Here is a 17181-nt window from a genome sequence, read left to right on the forward strand (position 1 = left end):
GTTGAATTTCGGTATTATATGGGAGAGGAGGAGTTGACATTTCAGCCTTTGCCACCACCAACAAAAGAAACCCAATTTGCCGCGTTAGCGACATAAGGCTGTTCAATAAATAGCCCACCAGCAGCTCGGAATATTTTTTAAATGTGGTCCTGTGCGTCTTTATTTCTGAAAAAAAACCCCAAGAAGTTCAGCCTGCAAGGGGGCGCCGCTGCTCTCCTGGCGCCTAAACTTAGCAGGCCGCCGGCGCTATGCAAGGCGCGCTTATGGCCCCAGCCTGCTACTACTTGGCTGCGTCACGTGTGAATGGCCTGGGCCCGCTAATCAAAGGATTGGAAAGTGGTGGGAACGATCTCGGGGTCGAAGCGAAGAGAACGGCGGGCTTCGCGCAGTTTCTGCGAAAGAAGCCGACGGCGCCTGTCGCGCGCGCAAGGGATCCCGCTGACCAGGAAGGACCCCCGCCCCGGGGGCGGGTTGTTAATCTACCAATCAGCAGAGGAAAGCGGCCGGGGGAGCAACCCCCCCCGGGCTAGAAAAGGAGCGGCCGCCCCCGCCAGCGAGGAGGGTGTGGCTGGGAAGGCGTTGGCCGAGAAGGGCGCTATGGATGGCGCGCAGGTTGGTAGACTGAATGAAGCCTCTTCGTTTTATCCACTGGGGGGGGGGGAGAGTCTGAGCCAAATCTAGTTCTTGGGCGGGCGGGGAGCTCGCCTGGCGCAAACCAGGGACCTGGCGATGCTCTTGTTACCTGGGAGCGAATCTCGTGGCGCTGACTTTGGAGCGCCGCTGTCGCTACTTCCCTCCCTCGCAAGACAAGTCGGCTGCGCGGCACGAGGTCCTCTCGCGCAAAGGGACTCCCCCCGCTCCCCAAAAATGCTCCCAAGGAGTTGGGAAACAGGTTCTTGGTTTCTGAAATCAGGGGTGCGCAGTGTGTTTCGCGACTGACACGTGTCTTTGCGAGACCGCTCTTGGCCATGATTGATTACTGAGGTACTGGTCCTGTCCCGCCCCCGCCCCCCCCAAAAAAAGGAAATTTCAACTTTCCTTTCCCTGGAGGGGCATTACCTTCTAAAATGGTCGAAGCCGGCCGGGTTAGCTGCACTCCTTCCCCCCAAAGCAAAGCCCCGTTGCCGAAGTGCGAGCGGCTTGTTAGTGCAGCGCCAGAGTCGTCGTGACTCCGAAGTACCCAAGGTGCTCCAGAAGCAAACGCTCTGCTTCATGGGGCTGCTGAGCAAAAGCTTCGTCGTTCCTGGGCTGCTGCTTTTGGAAGGGCTTGAGAATGGGCCCCCCTTAGTGCCATCAGGGCAGCAGGATCGAGAAGATCCATTATGGAGAATATATGCTTGGGGGTGCCAAATTAGGAAAGATGACCCAAGTCCGCCCCTGATTCCGTGTTGTGTTTGTAGATGTCTTCTCCTGCGTGGAGCGAGGAAGTAAACCAGGCTAAAAAAACTGCCCTTCTGGCTTGGGTGGAAGAGACTGGAATCAAACTGGTACAGATCAATGGCCAGAGGAAATACGGTGGCCCTCCTCCAGGTAAGTGGAAGATTATTAGCCTGGGATACACAGATACCCAAGGATCACCTTTAGAAATACTTGTATGTACTTCAGCTGCTTGGAGGCAATTGAAAGGTTACCCATCTTTCAATTGTCATTACAGTGGTACCTCGGGTTAAGTACTTAATTTGTTCCGGAGGTCCCTTCTTAACCTGAAACTGTTCTTAACCTGAAGCACCACTTTAGCTAGTGGGACCTCCTGCTGAAACTGTTCTTAACCTGAAGCACCACTTTAGCTAATGGGGCCTGCTGCTGCTGCCGCGCCGCCGGAGCACGATTTCTGTTCTCATCCTGAAGCAAAGTTCTTAACCTGAAGCACTATTTCTGGGTTAGCAGAGTCTGTAACCTGAAGCGTATGTAACCTGAGGTACCACTGTACTGGTTGCTGGAAATCTCTCAAGCTGTTGTCCCCCCCAAAGTGGGTGAGGGGAGCCTGGATTTCCCTGCTAATGCCCAAGCCCTTAGAAGTTCCATGAAGTCTTTCTATTTTACTTGCTTATTGTACAGAATTGTAATAAAAATTGCTATAAACTAAAGGCCTGCATTCACGTACGCTACTGCCTGAAGTCTTTCCCTTTGCTGTAGAATCTTGTATGGGGATGAAGCTGGTATAAAAGACAAGACGGCTAAGACATGGAATTCTTTTATTTACTTTAAGACAATCAAGCATTGTTTTCACCCTAACTCATGGAGCCTTATAGAGAGACACTTTCATTTGATTCCTTTCTTGGAAATCTAAAATGACAACCATCAGCTGCTGTTTTTCTTTTCTGTACAACTTCTTAGCTCTGTTTTCCTTGTATGGAACATTTTTAAAAAAGACAAGTCAATTATGCATTTTCTTTTTCCGCAGGTTGGACTGGCAGTGTTCCACCACCTGGCTCTGAGATTTTCATAGGGAAGATTCCACAGGATATATATGAGGATAAACTAATTCCTCTCTTCCAGAGTGTTGGGAGGCTCTATGAATTTCGTCTCATGATGACGTTCAGCGGGCTTAACCGCGGCTTTGCCTATGCGAAATACGCAAACAGACGCAGTGCCCAGGATGCTATTGCTGTGCTCAACGCCTTTGAAATCCAGGCCGGCCACCCCATTTTGGTCTGCAGAAGTACAGACAAGTGTGAGCTCTCCATTGATGGTTTGTCTCTCACTGTGAGAGAGGGACACCTTCTTCCAATGCTGCAGGAACTTACTGCCGGAGTCCTGAGTGTTTCCTTGCACCCAAGCCCTTTCAGAAGGGAGAGGCAGTTGGCAGAGGTGAAATACAGCTCCCACCAGGCTGCTGCAATCGCCAGGAAAGCGCTTGTGGAAGGTTTGTCTCATAAATATAGCAGTAAAGTCTCATGTACCGTAGGCAATAGAGGCTGGGAGCATGGGGTGCAACTGGCTCTTCATTGTATCCACCACTCAAGTACAGGGGCCAAACTCCACCCCCATCATTCAGCCCGGACACTGAGGTTCACCTCCAAGGGTCTTCTGGCAGTTCCCTTACTGCGGGAAGTGAAATTTCAGGGAACCAGGCAGAGGGCCTTCTTGGCAGTGGCACCCTCCCTGTGGAACGCCCTCCCTTCAGGTGTCAAGGAGATAAAAGAACTTACACAACTTTTAGAAGACATCTGAAGGCAGCCATATATTGAGAAGTTGTTAATGTTTGGCTTTTTTATTTAAAAAAAATATTTTTCTGGAAGCCGCCCAGAGTGGCTGGGGAAACCCAGCCAGATGGGAGGGGTATAAATAATAAAATTATTATTATTAAGTGGCACTGGTCACCTAGTTACCTGTCAATTTCACCTTCATGGAAATTTCAGTGACAATATTAACCACTATGAGAATTATTACATCACTTAATGTAGATGAGAACTTTGGAGCTATCACTAGTGCATACATACAAACTCAAATTATGCAAGCAATGCAGTTAGTATCCATATATATTTTTAAGCTGTACTTTCATATGTAGTCTACTTTTATTTTTTCCTGCGTTGCTGTAAATTGCAGGTGGAATACTGTGAGGAGAGGCCTATATTTGAACCAAATTTTAAATTGTTTCTTCTGTTCCGCAGGTAGTTTGTGCCTCTGTGGAGATGACATTGAAGTGGATTGGCTAAAACCAAATATAAAACAGGAACTCCACAGTGCCTCTGTTCAGGGCTTTCCAGAGATTCCACCATCCAATTTTCCCCACAGAGATGTTCCCTACAAAGCACCTTCTGGGCCTGTGCAACCCGCAGTGGGCAGTGTGCTGGACTACCTGAATTTGCAGTGCAAGGAACGGCAGCTGGGGCTCCCTGTATTTCTTACAAAATGTATGCAAAAGAATCCTGAAGGATGGTTGCAGTTCTGGTATCAAGTGGTGATACCTAAATATCCATCACCTTTCAGTGGGTTTATCTGGATCAAGCCAGAACGTTCTGGCTTGGAGGCCCATGAGAAGGCCAAGAATGCAGTGGCACTGCAGCTACTCAAAGCTCTGGGTAAGTGTCCTGGCACAACTTCATCTTGGAAGCAGTGCTTCAGATTTGCTGAAGGCAGCAAAGAGACACTAGGATGCCTTCAGGCCTCTCAGATGGTGAGCAAGGCACGTGAAATCTTCAGCTAGGTCATGGGGCTTTTAACCATTATAAAATTGACATAAGGAGGTAGAACCTACCTAAATTAGCAGCTCTTTAAGCAGTAAATCTTTTGTCAAAGAAGGATGCCTGTTCTTTTCACCCGGCACAAAGTGATAGGAATATGAAACTTGCTGAGAGATTGAAGCTAATGAATGGTGGCAGCATTATATATAGAAGAGCACAGGGCTGAGAGGGGTAAGTTAAAGCTGGAGGTAGAAAACTTGAGCTTCACTTGCTTGAGACTGCAACACAGTGCCTGTGGGTGCCCTAGATATCTTTGGAACCTGGCCGGAGGTCCCTCGCACTACAAATTCTTTCAACTTTCCAGGCTAGGCTGCCTGGAGAGAGAATGCCTCTGGGGCATCCCTAAGAGACAGAGGTAACAATAAGGATAGAGGGTGAGACAAGTGGAGGCCAGTGCCGGGCCTTTTCAGCCTCCAAGCACTTCAGAAAAGCAAGTTTTCCTGCCTTGTATGTTTGCAGAATAGGTGCCTTCCTGCTTTTTCCCTGTTTTGAGTGTGCTGACTGCTTTTCTGTATGTTGGCAACCCTAAAGCCTAACCTATTTCTCTTTCCAACAGGATGCCCAATGGTGTAAGAGGACAGTCTTCAAGTTCGGGAGAGGTCTCTGTGTCCTGTCCTTGCCCACTAAAACCAGCTTGCCCACTAAAACCCATGGGGAGAGAAAGTTTGCCTGACATCTTGTCTTTTTTTTGTTTTTTGGCGGGAAGCATTGCTGCTTTTGGAGTCTTGTTAGATTTAAAAAGGTTGTCCATGCAGATCTCGGTACTAAATTGTTTTTGGTTAGTTATTTGAGTATCCTTTTCAGTTTGGGGAAAAATATGCATGCATATTTCTCCGCAGGCAATCTTAAACTGGGGGCATATCTTGCATTCACAACTTTATTTCTGCCCCTCAAGCATGACAAGTACTGTGTAAAACTATAGGGATGACTCCCGCCCCTTTCAACACCAAGATTTAGGGCTGCTTATCTTCTTTGTTTACACATAGAAAACATTATTATTCTTTGTATTTATTTAAGAGTTTGGAGAGCTTTCTCACTTGTTTGTGACAGTTTGAATTTGTTTTGTAGCTTTAGGCGAGGGGCATTGGACAATATTTCATGCACAAGGCTGGTATGTAACAAGTTCCTTGTGTGCTGCTCTACAATCCAGCCTTTTTCTTTAGGAAGAAACCCGCCTGTACTGATTATGTCTTCCTGGGGATTCAGGATGGTGTTCCCTGAATTCCTTCATGTGCCTCTTAATAGCAGAACACCAGGTGTCTTTTTAACACTAGAAAAAGTACCCAGTGAGTAACATATGGGATGTATGAAGATTTTAGGGAAAGGATCAGGCAGAGTCCCTTCAAATTCTTTGACTTTTTAATGTGCATCAAAAATAGTGAATGAATATGTAACATTGGAAACATAGGCACTTGAATATTAAAATTGTTTTGAAAGAAATAAGTGTTGCAATCTCCTTGTGTGAAGCATCTGAAATCTGATAAGATGATATTTATGCTGGGTTTTGTTTATTTTATTAAATTTGTATGCTGCCCTTCATAGTTCCGTAGGTGGTTCACAACATAAAATTACAATATAAAATCCATAATAAAGACAGCAAACCAATAATCCCCCTTCCCACAGCACATTAAAAAGGGCATTGGGGGTCAATTAGCCAAAGGCCGACATTTTCATGTTGTGTGTTTCAGAGTCGTCCTTCTGTATTGAAGAACAGGAGCCCTATCCCCTTTTTGTGTCTGGCCACCCTCCTTTGAAAGTAGTAGTTAAACCAGTACATACATATAGAGCCAACAGCTTCCCTCCTCACTAGTATTAATCCTGTTTTCTAGCCTTTTCATTCCATGAGATACTCCTCTTCCAACAGAAAGCACAGGCTTTGTCCTGGGTAACTTGAGATCTACACCTTCCCCTTTTGTAGCAGCCAGGCCATGCTTTTCTCATGACTTTGCTGTGGAAACACACATTTGTTTCACTGGATTGCAGGAGTACCCAGAAGACTGCAGTACGGGTTTCATTAGGCTCCCACACCTTTGCCCAATATCCTGCTGTTTGTTCAGCCAAATCTCTGCAAAAACATGAGAGTTTCAAACAGTCTTAGGTTATAAAGGTCCCTTCAGGGGAGAGTGCTGCTCATATTTTAGTCACTATCCGTTTCCGTGCCACTGGAGTCTTCATCCTTTGGCTCTGCTGCCTCCTCTCTTAAGCCTGCAAAGAAATCCTCCCCGGTACCAAATGCCTTGTGACTCAAAGACTTCAGCTGCCCACTTTTCTTCTTTTTCTTTCTGTAATCGTCCACAATGACTGAGTTAAGCGAAGAGATGTCCCAGAACTTCACCTTCTGGTCATGGGCGCAGCTGGCCAGAAATGGGCCAGTATGGCTTTTGGCTAGCTGCTCAATAGGCTCCCCAACATGTTGCCCAACACTGCCAATCACCCGATTGGGCAAGATGTTCACGGCCCTGAAACAACAGGAAAAGGCCTGATTAAGAAAAAAGCCAGCTCCTCCAGAACAGCACCTGAAATTCATTCTACCTGCACTTTAAGATGCTCCGGTGAGGGTTGGGAAAGGAATCTTTGTAGGGCTCAAAATTCCTTTTAAAGGTTTAATCGCTTTATGGAATATAATTCATGCAAAACAATGAGACACTACCGTAGCAGACTCTGTACAAAGCTGTATAAACAAACCACAAGAATGAAGCTTAAAAGGGGGAGGGTGGGCGGGATGCAAATCTTAACAACAATCCTCTAGAGATGTACACTGTTATTATTTATTAAATTTGTATATTGCCCTATACCCGCAGGTTTCAGGATAAGCCTGTGGTTCCCAGGTTGACAAACTACCCAATGCCCTCTCACCTGATGACTCCGTCAGTGCAGCCTGTGCACACAATGCTCTCTGTTACAGGAACCATGCAGTCAATGGACTCCGCCTTCAGTGCAAACCGATCACTAGTAGCACCAAAACCATCCCAGTTGAAGAGGTAAATGGTTCCCTCACTGGAGCCACAGGCCACTTTCTTTCCTCTCTGAGCAGCAAACAAGAAATAAATACTGTTTAACTCCTTCTTTGGAGGTCTTTAAGCAGAGGCTTGACAACCATATGTCAGGAGTGCTCTGATGGTGTTTCCTGCTTGGCAGGGGGTTGGACTCAATGGCCCTTGTGGTCTATTCCAACTCTATGATTCTATGATTCCCTAAAAAAGCACTGTCATGATTCCCCTCACCAGTGCTATTTTCCTAGAAAAAGAGGGGCTGGAGCTCACCATAGAAACCTCCCTCGTTCTCTTAGAATGGCAATGGTACCCACCTGAGAGGTGCTGGAACTGAGTTCCCCCTGAAAAAGGCCTTTTCCTGTCTTATGCTAAAGCAAATGGCAATGAAATAGGAATATTATGCTGCCCATCAATGCGTACTTTTTTGGGCAAGAACATGTTTTTAAGTCCCTGCTCCCAGAAATGTTCAGCTTATCAGTCCCTATCAGTTCTGCAGCAGCTGCTCCTCAGGGGCCGCTGCGTAATAGGGCTGACCTTCATCAGGGCGATGGCTGACAGGTCTCCATTCTGAGGCTCTGAGAGCAGCTCGAAGCGCCTTCTCCTGATGTTGAAGACTCCCATAGTTCCGTCTCCGCTGCAAGAAACAGAATGGAACACAGTGATCATTTACTTATCGGGAGCATCCAAGGCAGCAGAATCAAGTGTTTCCAGTTAGTTTGGTGTTCTGCCCCCCAGAAGTACATTTCAGGATATCAATAGGTATCCATTTCAGTGGCCCTTGGAAAAGAATTGTGTGTGTGAGACAGAGGGAGACAGACTCTTAACAGCTCTTGGCCTCCCACTGCAGTCAATGCATCTCCACCACCGAGGGAGAATAAATCAAGCCCACTAATCCCTTTGTTTAAACTGGAGAATTCAGGAATACCTGGTAGTGAGCAGCAGTTTCTTGTTCCCATCGACGGCCATGTCACTGATATACTCCTCGTGCTGTTTCATCTCCATAACGGAGGTGCCTTTGCGCAGATCCCACACTTTCAACTCCCCACGGTCATCTCCTGTGGCAAACAAGTGCTCATCTATCACCAGCAGACTGTTCAGAGCAGAACTGTGGAAATTCCAGAGTTGTAGCAGCAGAATCCACGCTACAGATAGCCACTATATTACACATGTGCCTTATTCCCTCTCAGAGTTGTTGCCCTCTGCAAGGTCTCAACAGCCCCACAGAGGGACCACGAAGAAGGGAAGCAAACTGGAACTGTGCTAAAGGGCAGGATGAGGGGTGTGATAGAGAGGCTCATCTGATCCTATGAACAAAGGGAATTCTTTCTCCACACACTCCTATTATGGGAGCCACACGAGCAAGAGAAAATTCATTTTCCCTCCCTGAAAGATGTCAAGACTTACTTCATCTGCACTTGGGCCTTAATCATGGGTCAACCATGATGAGGCCCCAACTGCAGATGAAATTAGTGAACCTGTCAGTCATGACCATTAACTTCAAGGGGTCCACGCTCTCCAGCTCGCAGTATTCCCTCCTCACCCTGAATGAAGTGTACAAGGGAATAACAATAGAGGTACAGGCAGGGTTTGAAGGAAGGGTGGGCAACCTGGCCCAGGGCCAAAAGGCAGCCCTTAAGGCAGCCTTTCTCAACCTGTGGGTCCCTGGATGTTGTTGAACTACAACTCCCATCACCCCTAGCTAGCAAGGCCAGAGTTCAGGGATGATGGGAGTTGTAGTCCAAGAACATCTGGGGACCCACAGGTTGAGAACCGCTGCCTTAAGGCTTCTTGGTTTGGCCCTCAGAACTCTCCCCAGGTCACTCCATCTCTGGCCCTGCTTTGCCCCCTAAAGTGGTGGTGAAAAGTTATAGTGTGTATATACTATAAAGAAGAGAAGAGGAAGTGTTGGGATTTGATATCCCGCTTTACCACCTAAGGAGTCTCAAAGCGGCTAACAATCTCCTTTCCCTTCCTTCCCTACAACAAACACTCTGTGAGGTGAGTGGGGCTGAGAGACTTCAGAGAAGTGTGACTAGCCCAAGGTCACCCAGCAGCTGCAGGTGGAGGAGCAGGGAAGTGAACCCGGTTCACCAGATTATGAGACTACCGCTCCTAACCACTGCACCACACTGGCTGTGTACTATTCTTCTCTCTCTCTCTCTCTCTCTCTCTCTCTCTCTCTCTCTCTCTCTCTCTCTCTCTCTCATTATAGCCATACATACACACGGCATCAGCCCCTTCCTTAAAAACTGTCAGTTCCCCAAAGCCTTTTGGAAGGTCTTCACCAGCCAGTGAAGAGACAAGAAGGAGTGAGCCAGTCCAGCTTCTCCAGGGAGAGAGTTCCAGAATCTGGGAGCAGCCACCCAGAAGGCCTTCTTCTGTGTCCCCACCAAGCATGCATGTGAGGTGGCAGGACTGAGAGAAGGGCCCCCCCACCAAAGATCTCAGAGCCCGAGCTTTGTATGATGGAATATGGTCTATCAGATAACCCGAACCTAAGCTGTGTAGGGCTTTATAGGTCACAACCATCCAGCAAATGACATGCCATGAAGGTCACAGGATGGTTGCTGATGCCAGGAGGCTAACTGCTTGCAGGTGTTAGCAACCCTTTGCAAGCATCCACAGGAGGGGACTGCAAGGAAGGTTTGCAGATTTCCTGCTGGCTACTAGAAGCACCACCTTGATGGAAGAACTAGGAAGTGAGACCAAGATTCAAATCCCCATTAGGGCTTGAAACTTGTGGGTGGCCTAAGGCCAGTCATGGCCTCCCAGCCCAATCTGTCTCACATGGTTGCTGTGGGGATTAAATGAGAAGGGGGAGAACCAGGCACACCACCTTGAGCTCCTTGGAGGAAAAGGAGTAAGCGCACTCCTATAAAAGCAAACAATCAAGGAGTCCCCAATGCTTACTTGTGAGCCTTGGAGAACCTGGTCACGAGACGACCTTCCTCCACACTTAGAATATGAATGGATTTATCTTTGGACACCGTAAAGAGCTCTAGAAAATGGAGAGGAACACACAGATCACTGGATATACTCAGCAATTTAAAGGGAATATTTGCTGACTCCCTTCTGAAACAGAATAGCCAGAACTTCACATCGAAATCCACAGAGTATAAAAGCAGTCCTGTTTATTTGATTAGACTTTCCAGAAATATTCAAAGGACATTGTCCCAGCATTATTCAGAAGTTTATTGAAGATAAATGTTAATCTGCAAATAATGACATACAGATAATTCTTCAAGAAACTGTTAACATATACATTCAGTGCTTTTTTCTGGGGGGACACATATCCCTAAACATTTTGTGAATCTAAGATTGGCCTCATTGAGGGTCAGTATTTCTATATGAGTAGGAAAATGAGAGTATCCCTAAACATTTTTTTAAGAAAAAAAGCACTGTATGTAATGTTCTCCAGCATGAAATTGCATTGCCTGTTATTGTGATCAACAGCCAAAATACGGTACTTGCTTGCTATTTTGGGATTAACATAAATATCTAGTAAATTGTCACGCCATAATGCATTTTAAAAAAGTTTACTCTAAGCTTTTTCTCCTACTGGGATTCAAACAGACTTATACAGGTTTACTCAGAAATCCTATTCTGTTCAAGGGGGCTTAATCCCACAAAGGTGTGCCTGGGATTGCAGTCTTAACACCCCCTCTCCAGGATGATAAGCAGAGGAAGCTCATTGTTCTAGTGAAGACGTCTCCAAGACACTGCATAGTTAGGAACCATGAAATAAACGAGCCCCAAAGAGGGAAGTACTCACTTTGTCCATCATGGGAAAAGGACACTTCCCGGCAGGATTTTAAATGATGTCCTGAAGACCAAAGCTCCTTGTTCCCACCTTCCAAACAGGAATATGAATACCTGAAATATAGAAGAAGGTGGAGGGATAATCAAAGAACCTGTTGAAAGCAACTGGAAAAATTATACTTAAAGATGAAATTTGTACTGCAGGAAGATTGGCAGAAGAGTTGAAAGGGGATTTCAATGAAGAAGAAGAAGAGGAGGAAGAAGAAAAGGGAATTTCAGTCTCAGATATGGTACACAACAAAAATTTATAACAACCTTATTTTATTTTATTTTTGAAAGGAAGGGCAAGCTAGATATCTGTAGGATTGTGTCTTGAAACTCCCCAGTTCTGCAGCCATGAAAGCTGTTGCCTTCATGCCCTGCTTATGAGCCCTTGATATGATATGAACAGATGAAGGAACAAAAAACTTGCAAGTGGAATATTATTAATATTTGCAAACTTTTCTTGGCATGCCTTCATCTGGCTGCAGAATGTATTTTCTGCCAGCAACTGGGGTGATGGGTAGAAAAAGGCTCTAGAACAGCTCCATCACCAAGCTCTCTTACGCAGGAGATTCTCATTCATCAGATAACTATGTCATGATAGGTTCTCCCTATAGTGCAAACTGACAATGTAAGTCCTCTATCTTGCTGGACTACTGATATGGGAAGGAGGAGCACTCTTTGGGTTTCATTCTTCCATCGCCCCCATAAGGGCTCACCCAGTTACGCCATCAGTACTTTTCTCAGAGAAGCTGTACTCACAAATAGACATCACCATCCACGTCTCCAGCAGCTAGGACATCCCGACAAGGGTGGAAAGCGATGGTGTTTGCTGCTGCCTCAAGGGAAATGTCTTCCGGGGTGTCTCGAGGTCTAGGCTCAGGTTCTGTTTCCTCCTCACTTGAATATGCCTTGGTGGGGAATAAAAGGAAAGAATCAGAACTCCGCAGAGGCCCTACAACCCTCAACTTTCAGAGGTCACCATCATAGGCACTATGTTATATTTTGGTTGAACTATTCAGAACTGGTTTAGACATGCCTGGTCTTCACCAACCGCTGATGGGTCTTGATGTACCAACATAGAACTTTCTGATTTTTTGTTTTTTGTGCAATTCCAAAATACATAGTAGGCAAACACCTTTATTAGGTCAACCAAAATTGCTATACTATGGATTATTGAATTTTTATAATGGGTCAAAACACCTACCTTTGCTTTGTACTTTGGAGTCAGGCTAGAATTGTTCAGTCCATGCCAATCATGAATTATACAGCAGTAGCTGATTGCAATAGGGGACGCAGGTGGTGCTGTGGGTTAAACCACAGAGCCTAGGGCTTGCCTATCAGAAGTTCGGCGGTTCGAATCCCCACGGCAGAGTGAGCTCCCGTTGCTCAGTCCCTGCTCCTGCCCACCTAGCAGTTCAAAAGCACGTCAAAGTGCAAGTAGATAAATAGGTACCGCTCTGGCAGGAAGGAAAACGGCGTTTCCATGCACTGCTCTGGTTTGCCATAAGCGGCTTAGTCCTGCTGGCCACATGACTCGAAAGCTGTATGCCAGCTTCCTCGGCCAATAAAGCGAGATGAGCGCCGCAACCCCAGAGTCGGTCACGACTGGACCTAATGGTCAGGGGTCCCTCTACCTTTACCTTTAGCTGATTGCCATACACGTCTGAATCAGCACAGCCACCTAGTAAGAACGTAAGAACATAGGAAAAGTCCTACTGGATCAGTCCTAAAACCTGTCTAGGCCTGTTTTTAGAGTGGCCAACTAGATCCCTGCAGGACGCCTTCAAGCAGGACCTGAGCACAACTGCACCCTCCTCCTTTGCAGTTTTCAGCAATGGGTCTTCAGAGACTTCCTTATCCAAATTTCCAACCACCCCCTTACCTGTTTCCTGCATATAATGTATTCAGATATTTTTGTTGTTGATGATCTTTACTTTCAGCAACATGCTCCTTCAATTATTTTTCTAAAAATCCCTTATTGTCTGCTTGCATTTTCTTTGGCTCAAGTTTGTGTTCCTCTTTTCTTCTCCTCAAGCAGAGGATTTCCATTTCCTGAAGGAAAACAGCTTTCTCTACTCTGCTCTTGAACTGCACTGGCAGTACCTTTCCTGATCTGTGGTATACATTCATGAACCTTGTTATCCATTCACTAACAGAAACATCCCAGGCTCCTGCTCTAGTTTAGATCAAGGTCACACAAAACGCTGAATGCCACAGCCGCAGTATTAAATGGGGTCTCGCATCCAAACATCCAGAGATGGGGCATTTGGACAAGTAACACTGACGTCACTGGCTTGACCCTGCCAAGCATTTTTTTAAAGCCAGATTTCTCTTGTGCACCACATTCCCATCTGACCAGTGAATGCCTACATCTCCTCTGCAATGCCTCTCACATTAAGCTGGTGAGTCATCTCATTGCATAGTTAGCAAAGCTGACTATGGGAGGCATCACAGAACTTACGGTAACACTCTTGCCCCCAGTTTTGCTCCTGCAGTGCTGAAACGTTGTAATTGGCGTATGTGTGTATTCTGCATTCTGCGAGGCGAGGGAGGGGGCGGTATGGGATACTTACTGTCCTGTATTGATATGCTGTCCGACGCCTTAAAAAAAAGGGGGGCGGAGTTACCAGCTAGGGGGCAAAAACCCTCTCTCTTTTAAATTACAAACTTTTATTGAACACTTTTAACACAATTACCTAGAATGAAGTGTTGCCTCTTCCAAGACAAATATTTACGGGACCGCCTCACCTGGTATGCCCTGCAGAGGACCTTAAGGTCCATGAATAACCATAGTTTAGAGGTCTCGGGCCCTAAGGAAGTCAGATCATCCTCCACCAGGGCCAGGGCCTTTTCAGTGATGGCTCCGACCTGGTGGAATGCTCTGTCCCATGAGACTAGGGCCCTTCAGGATTTAACCTCCTTCCATCGGCCCTGTAAGACAGAGCTATTCTGCCTGGCCTTTAATTTGAATTCAGCTTGATCTTTTTTTCCCCTTCTCTTCCCTCCCCCTCCCCTTTTATGAAGATTACCTGCTCTGAGACCCCACAGCTAATTCTCCTCTGGCCTCCTCGCTGGCCCAGGTAGGACTAATTCAGCCAGCTAGCCCTGGTGACTAATGCTTATTAGATGGATTTCCCCTAAATTGATTTCTGAACTTTGAATTTTATTGTTATTCATGTTTTTATACTGTGTTTTATGTTGCTTTTACAATGAAGTGCTTTAAATTTGTTGTTAGCCACCTTGAGCCTGGTTTTTTGAACCGGGAAGGGCGGGGTATAAATAAAATATGATGATGATGATGTATGTCTCGCATGCTGCAATCCACATGGCACCAAAAGAGACTCGGGGGAACCTTTTACATTGCAGATTCAGCCCACGCCCCCAAGGTGTGCGTGGCTTCCCCTTAAAGTACCAACATTGAAAGATTGGCAAAATAATTTTTTTGAAATGATTGAATTAGCAAAAATGACGGCAACAATTAGAATGCAGTCTAATCCAAATCTCAAACTGGAATGGAAATGTGTAGAAGAATACATAACCAAAAGATGCTCCAACAAAGTTAAGTTAAGCTAATCTAAGCAGATATATAAAATTGAATGTTTAATTATTAAGATATGAAATTACAATCTCAATAATAAAGTTACAAAATAGTAACAAGGAAGTCACCCAAGGGTGGAGGGAAGACACAGGGCAAGAAATAAGAAATGGATAAATGTTGGTACACAATGAAATGTGAAAATGTGAATTTACGCATATAATGTATATGTATCAATTTGTAAAGATTTCATATATGTAATGCAACATTAATAATAAATAAAGTGCAAAATAAAAATAAAGCGGCGGCGGCAGCGGCCCCGTGCTTTTGCTCCTAAACCGTATAGCTCGAGAGGCCACGGAGGCAACCCCGCCTTTCTCCGGCTATCACCCTCTCTCCCTCTTCGGGGGCGCATTTCTCCAGCAGCACGCGAGGCTCCCGAGCCTCTTCTGGGGCCGGGAAAAGGCAGCCGCCGCTCGGGCGAGCCTCCGCAGGGCAGGCGGGCGGGAGGGCGAGCAGCCACCCCTGGCCCCCGGTGGGCACCGGGGTCTTGTTCTGGCAAAGGCGGAGGGGTCTCCGCTTAGCTGCCAAGAGGCGCTCAGGGGCGGCACTCACCTGCTCGGATGCAGCCATTTTTACGCACGCGCGTCTTGCTCCGGCAGATGCGCCCGGAAATGCTGGCGCCGGCGCGGGGCCGGGAGGGCGGAGAGGAAGGCGCGGAGGAGGGATTTCCCTCCCGGGCTCGCAGATGCGATTAGAGGAGGAGAGTTCAACGCCTAAAAGCGGGAGGCGGCAATTTGATTCCTTGTTTAATGCCAGTTTTGTTTGGAAGGTTGGTAGCCGGATTCGTGAAAACTGGGTTATGACTTATATTGTGCGATCTGTCCATATGAAATCTTGTTTTTCCGCAATAACTGCGTTTTCTGACTGATGTCGATTGGATTTAATTTATGGTCATAGAATTATACAATTGGAAAGGATTCCCCAGGGTCCAGCCCCCTGCAATGCAGGGAACTCAGCTAAAGCATCCATGACAGATGGCCGTCTAACCTCTGTTTAAAAACCTCCAAGGAATTTAATTTGCTCGGAAATTATAAATAGTAGTAAAGAAACTATTGTGTGTTGCCCAAATAATGCTCTTTCTGACCCAGTTGTGTGAAAGATTCTGGTTGCTGATGGTGGAAGGCAGTGTGTAAATGCTACAAAGTGATGTTGACAGTGCATTTTTTCTAAAAAAAATCTTCAGAGGTAGGTACTCTCATTTTGACTCAAGAAAATCACCATTTTATAGTTTAAATCAGGAAAAATAAATACAGTAAATGGACAAAAGTATAAGGATTCACAAAATGTTTACGGGCATGTGTACCCCTGCATCTCCCCAGAAAAAAAGCACCAGATGTGGAATTTTTAAACTTTTTGAAATTGTCGTCAATGAAAAAATGTCAATGCAATCCATCCATATTATTTCTCTGGTAGCAGTGAATAAGAAGAGTTTGGATTTGATATCCTGCTTTATCACTTCCCTAAGGAGTCTCAAAGCAGCCAACAATTCCCCTTTCCCTTCCTCCCCCACAACAAACAAACAAACGGTGGAAGAGCATTGTGCACCAGAGAAGCTCAGAGATTGAGCCTGCTACTTAATGCATGTTTGAGGTAGAACTGAAGCAGAGAGGTTTACAGCAACACTGTAATGCAATCCAGAATTACACCCGTATAGCAACACCATAGTGAAGAAAACCATCATTATCCAATCTTCTAGTTGAAACGGTGGCAGGGGCAGCTATAGGCTTTTTGCTGCTGCCAGCATTGAGCTAATCACTCCCTTCTGAAGCCCCACTGCTGTTATGATTAACTATGCAGGCATCTCCTGCACCCCACCCAGAAAACACCTTCTGTAAAAAAAAAATTAAAAAAGGTATGTAGTTTGGACTGTGGTTAAAAGCTGCTTTAAAATGCTGTTGCAGTGCTGCTCCCCATCACTTGAGGGCTGGTTCAGTATACCACCAAAAACATATCGTTGATGAAGGGCAAAGTGCAAGTGATACCATACTATGCAAACAAACGTAATCTTAAATAGGTCCCTCCAAAGCTCACCCACCCAGGGAAATCTAGCACTAAGTTGTACAGTACACAGAAGCCTTGTGCTCAATTGACTTTTAAAAAAAATACTTGAATGTTTTTTCAGTTTTACAGTTACATCTTCTTTTCCATACTATATACAGTCGTACCTTGGATCCCAGGTTCTGGTTTCCAAACGTTTTTTTGGAACCCGAATGTCCGGCAGGGCTTCCACAGAAGCGTCCTGCAGTCAATCAGAAGCTGTGCTTTGGTTTCCGAATGTTTTGGAAGTCCAACAGACTTCTGGAATGGATTCTGTTCGTCTTCCTGTACAATAAATCTATTTGACTTCCCACCCAGCGTTTCACGACACTTCATGATACATCTCATTTGGCTGCATATACATTAGATCCTTCACCCAATTTTCCACACCCTCTTAGCTTTCATATTGCCAGCTGTTGGTCACGAAGTACCTCTACCTGGAATTTATGTGCTCAATTGACTTTCATGCAGTTCCAAATGAACTTTTTAATCACACTAACAGTGGGACAAGATATCAGTCTAAATTTGCTTCACCTTTGCGCTAGAAGAGAGAAAACGAAAA

At 45.9% G+C, this 17181-nt stretch overlaps 2 protein-coding genes across 2 annotated transcripts; one reads left to right on the forward strand and one right to left on the reverse strand.

Annotated features, from left to right (window-relative positions):
* The first annotated feature begins 434 nt into the window (after positions 1 to 434).
* DND1 (DND microRNA-mediated repression inhibitor 1) lies at positions 435 to 5847 on the forward strand. Its single transcript, XM_053397440.1, has 5 exons — positions 435 to 612; positions 1401 to 1530; positions 2405 to 2866; positions 3615 to 4025; positions 4744 to 5847. Exons 1-5 carry the CDS (start codon positions 598 to 600, stop codon positions 4758 to 4760), a joined length of 1035 nt encoding a protein of 344 aa, XP_053253415.1. The 5' UTR covers positions 435 to 597; the 3' UTR covers positions 4761 to 5847.
* Positions 5848 to 5863: 16 nt separating this feature from the next.
* WDR55 (WD repeat domain 55) lies at positions 5864 to 16120 on the reverse strand. The gene is made up of 9 exons (XM_053397579.1): positions 16108 to 16120; positions 15135 to 15385; positions 11744 to 11892; positions 10953 to 11053; positions 10091 to 10178; positions 8106 to 8285; positions 7715 to 7814; positions 7044 to 7213; positions 5864 to 6646 (listed from the first exon to the last, which is right to left on the reverse strand). The coding sequence occupies exons 1-9, from the start codon at positions 16118 to 16120 to the stop codon at positions 6325 to 6327; spliced, it is 1374 nt and encodes a 457-aa protein (XP_053253554.1). The 3' UTR covers positions 5864 to 6324.
* Between the last annotated feature and the right edge of the window lie 1061 nt (positions 16121 to 17181).

The sequence above is a fragment of the Podarcis raffonei genome, chromosome 7 (genome assembly GCF_027172205.1).
Source record: "Podarcis raffonei isolate rPodRaf1 chromosome 7, rPodRaf1.pri, whole genome shotgun sequence".
NCBI lineage: Eukaryota > Metazoa > Chordata > Lepidosauria > Squamata > Lacertidae > Podarcis > Podarcis raffonei.